Source organism: Verticillium nonalfalfae (assembly GCF_003724135.2).
Source record: "Verticillium nonalfalfae strain VnAa140/NRRL 66861 chromosome Unknown scaffold_28, whole genome shotgun sequence".
NCBI classification, from domain to species: Eukaryota; Fungi; Ascomycota; class Sordariomycetes; order Glomerellales; family Plectosphaerellaceae; genus Verticillium; species Verticillium nonalfalfae.
In genome coordinates, this window is record NW_021167253.1 from 1 (window position 1) to 1,923 (window position 1,923).

Sequence of the window (1,923 nt, forward strand, 5' to 3'; positions counted from 1 at the left end):
TTTTTTTCTTTTTTTGCAGCTGGGTTCAGATCTGCCGGTCAACCATCAGAGCCCCTCTGCCTTCATATCACGATGTGCCATGTGCAGCATCTTGTGGAAAGGACAGGGTAAAGGGCCGGCAGCGGTCCTCGCGGACGATTGTCATGTTCGGCCGGAGGACAATTCTTCTCTCGGTGGTTGCTTTCTTCCTCCTCGGTCTGGTTTACGGACGGCGTTTTACGGTATGCTTTGAGAACAGTCGTCTGCCTCGTACGAGGAATGACATCAATACCCCAGAACGGTTCTCGGTTAGTCGGGTGGAAGGGGGAGGCTCACCTCAATGGGTGGTGAACCGTCCCGAATAGATTTATGTTTATGATGACACCATGGCATGAATGAGATTATTGAAAAAGATTCAGGCACAATTGCTCATGTGACTGGACGGACAATGGCGTGATTGGGAGGGCTTTGACAAGGAACATGTTCATCAAGGTTTGCTGTCATACATTGACCGATAATGGTCGATCTTCGATTCATACATCGTCTCTATCTACTACAGCTTGGCCGCCGGCTTCAGGAGGGATAACCTGTCTTTGAGGGCAGCCTCGGCCTCCTTCTCTATTCTCGTGACGAGGACATCTACCGTGGGGATGTCGTGAATCAGGCCAATGACCTGTCCTGCCGTCCAGACCTGCGTTACATACATTTGTTAGCACTCTTTTTTCTGTCTCACGTGTTTTTCCCCCAGGGCATCAAGCCCAGAGGAACAGAGGGGGAAAGACTCACGCCGTAGTTGGGATCGCCGTTGACAAAGGCCTCCTTGCCGCGCTTGCCGCTCATGAGGGGAGCAATCTCCTCAAATTTGCCCGTGGTGCTTTCGCGCTCGACCTTGAGGGCCTCGAGGGCGACGTCGTTGCGGAAGAGGCGGGTCGTGTTGCGCCAGCGGCGCAGCAGGAGCTCCGTGTCGGTCTCCTGGGCCTTGACAATCTGCTCCTTGATGGAGTGGTGGATGGGGGCCTCGACGGTGCACATGAAGCGCGTGCCCATGTTGATGCCGGAGGCGCCGAGGCACAGGGCGGCGGCGAGGCCCTGGCCGTCGGCGAAGCCGCCCGAGGCGATGAAGGGGACCTTGAGGGACTGGCGGGCGCGGGAGAGGAGGATGAGGTTGGTGATGTCGGACTCGCCGACGTGGCCGGCGCACTCGAAGCCGTCGATGGAGAGAAAGTCGACGCCGAGCTTGACGGCCGACTGGGCGTGGCGGATCGAGGTGCACTTGTGGAGGACGGTGACGCCGGCGCGCTTGAGCTGCGTGATGACGGGGCCGGGGGAGTTGCCGGCCGTCTCGACGATAGTGACGCCCTCCTCGATGATGGCGCGGGCGTAGGCGGCGTAGTCGGGGGGCACGAGGGCCGGGAGAAGGGTCAGGTTGACGCCGAAGGGGTTCTTGGTCAGGGTGCGGCAGCGCTTGATCTCGGCGCGCAGAGCGTCGGGGGTCGGGAAGATGAGAGCCGTGATGATGCCTAGGGCACCGGCGTTCGAGACGGCAGATGCGAGGTCGGCGGTTCCCACGTGCTGCATGCCGCCCTGGACGATGGGGACTAGGGGTGCGAGCCAAGGTCAGTCTTTGGCGTGCCACACACAGCGACCAGGCAGTGGGAGAAGAGAGCTCGTGAGGGCACGCGTACCTTTGATCCCCAGGCGCCGGGTCAGCTCAGTGTCGAAAGGCATGGCGGACAGCGATTCTATGTGCAGATAGTTTGGTAGCAGAAATGACGCACGCGCTGTTGGTAACGAGGTTTCTGGTCGTGATGAAGGGCGGCGGCCAAGCAGACGTGATGTCTTGTCGCGGCCATTTGTCGTGGAGTTGAAGCTCGGTTTGGCAGACGTGACGAGACATGCCGAGGTCCTCGGGTCGATGCCCCACTGCGGGCACCTTCCCCCGTC

General features: G+C 59.7%; 1 protein-coding gene across 1 annotated transcript; it reads right to left on the reverse strand.

The window, feature by feature from the left end:
* Positions 1-532: 532 nt before the first annotated feature.
* On the reverse strand, positions 533-1,707 carry D7B24_004766 (uncharacterized protein; the record flags this gene model as incomplete). The annotated part of the gene is made up of 3 exons (XM_028638931.1): positions 533-670; positions 766-1,577; positions 1,665-1,707. The coding sequence occupies 3 exons, from the start codon at positions 1,705-1,707 to the stop codon at positions 533-535; spliced, it is 993 nt and encodes a 330-aa protein (XP_028496472.1).
* Between the last annotated feature and the right edge of the window lie 216 nt (positions 1,708-1,923).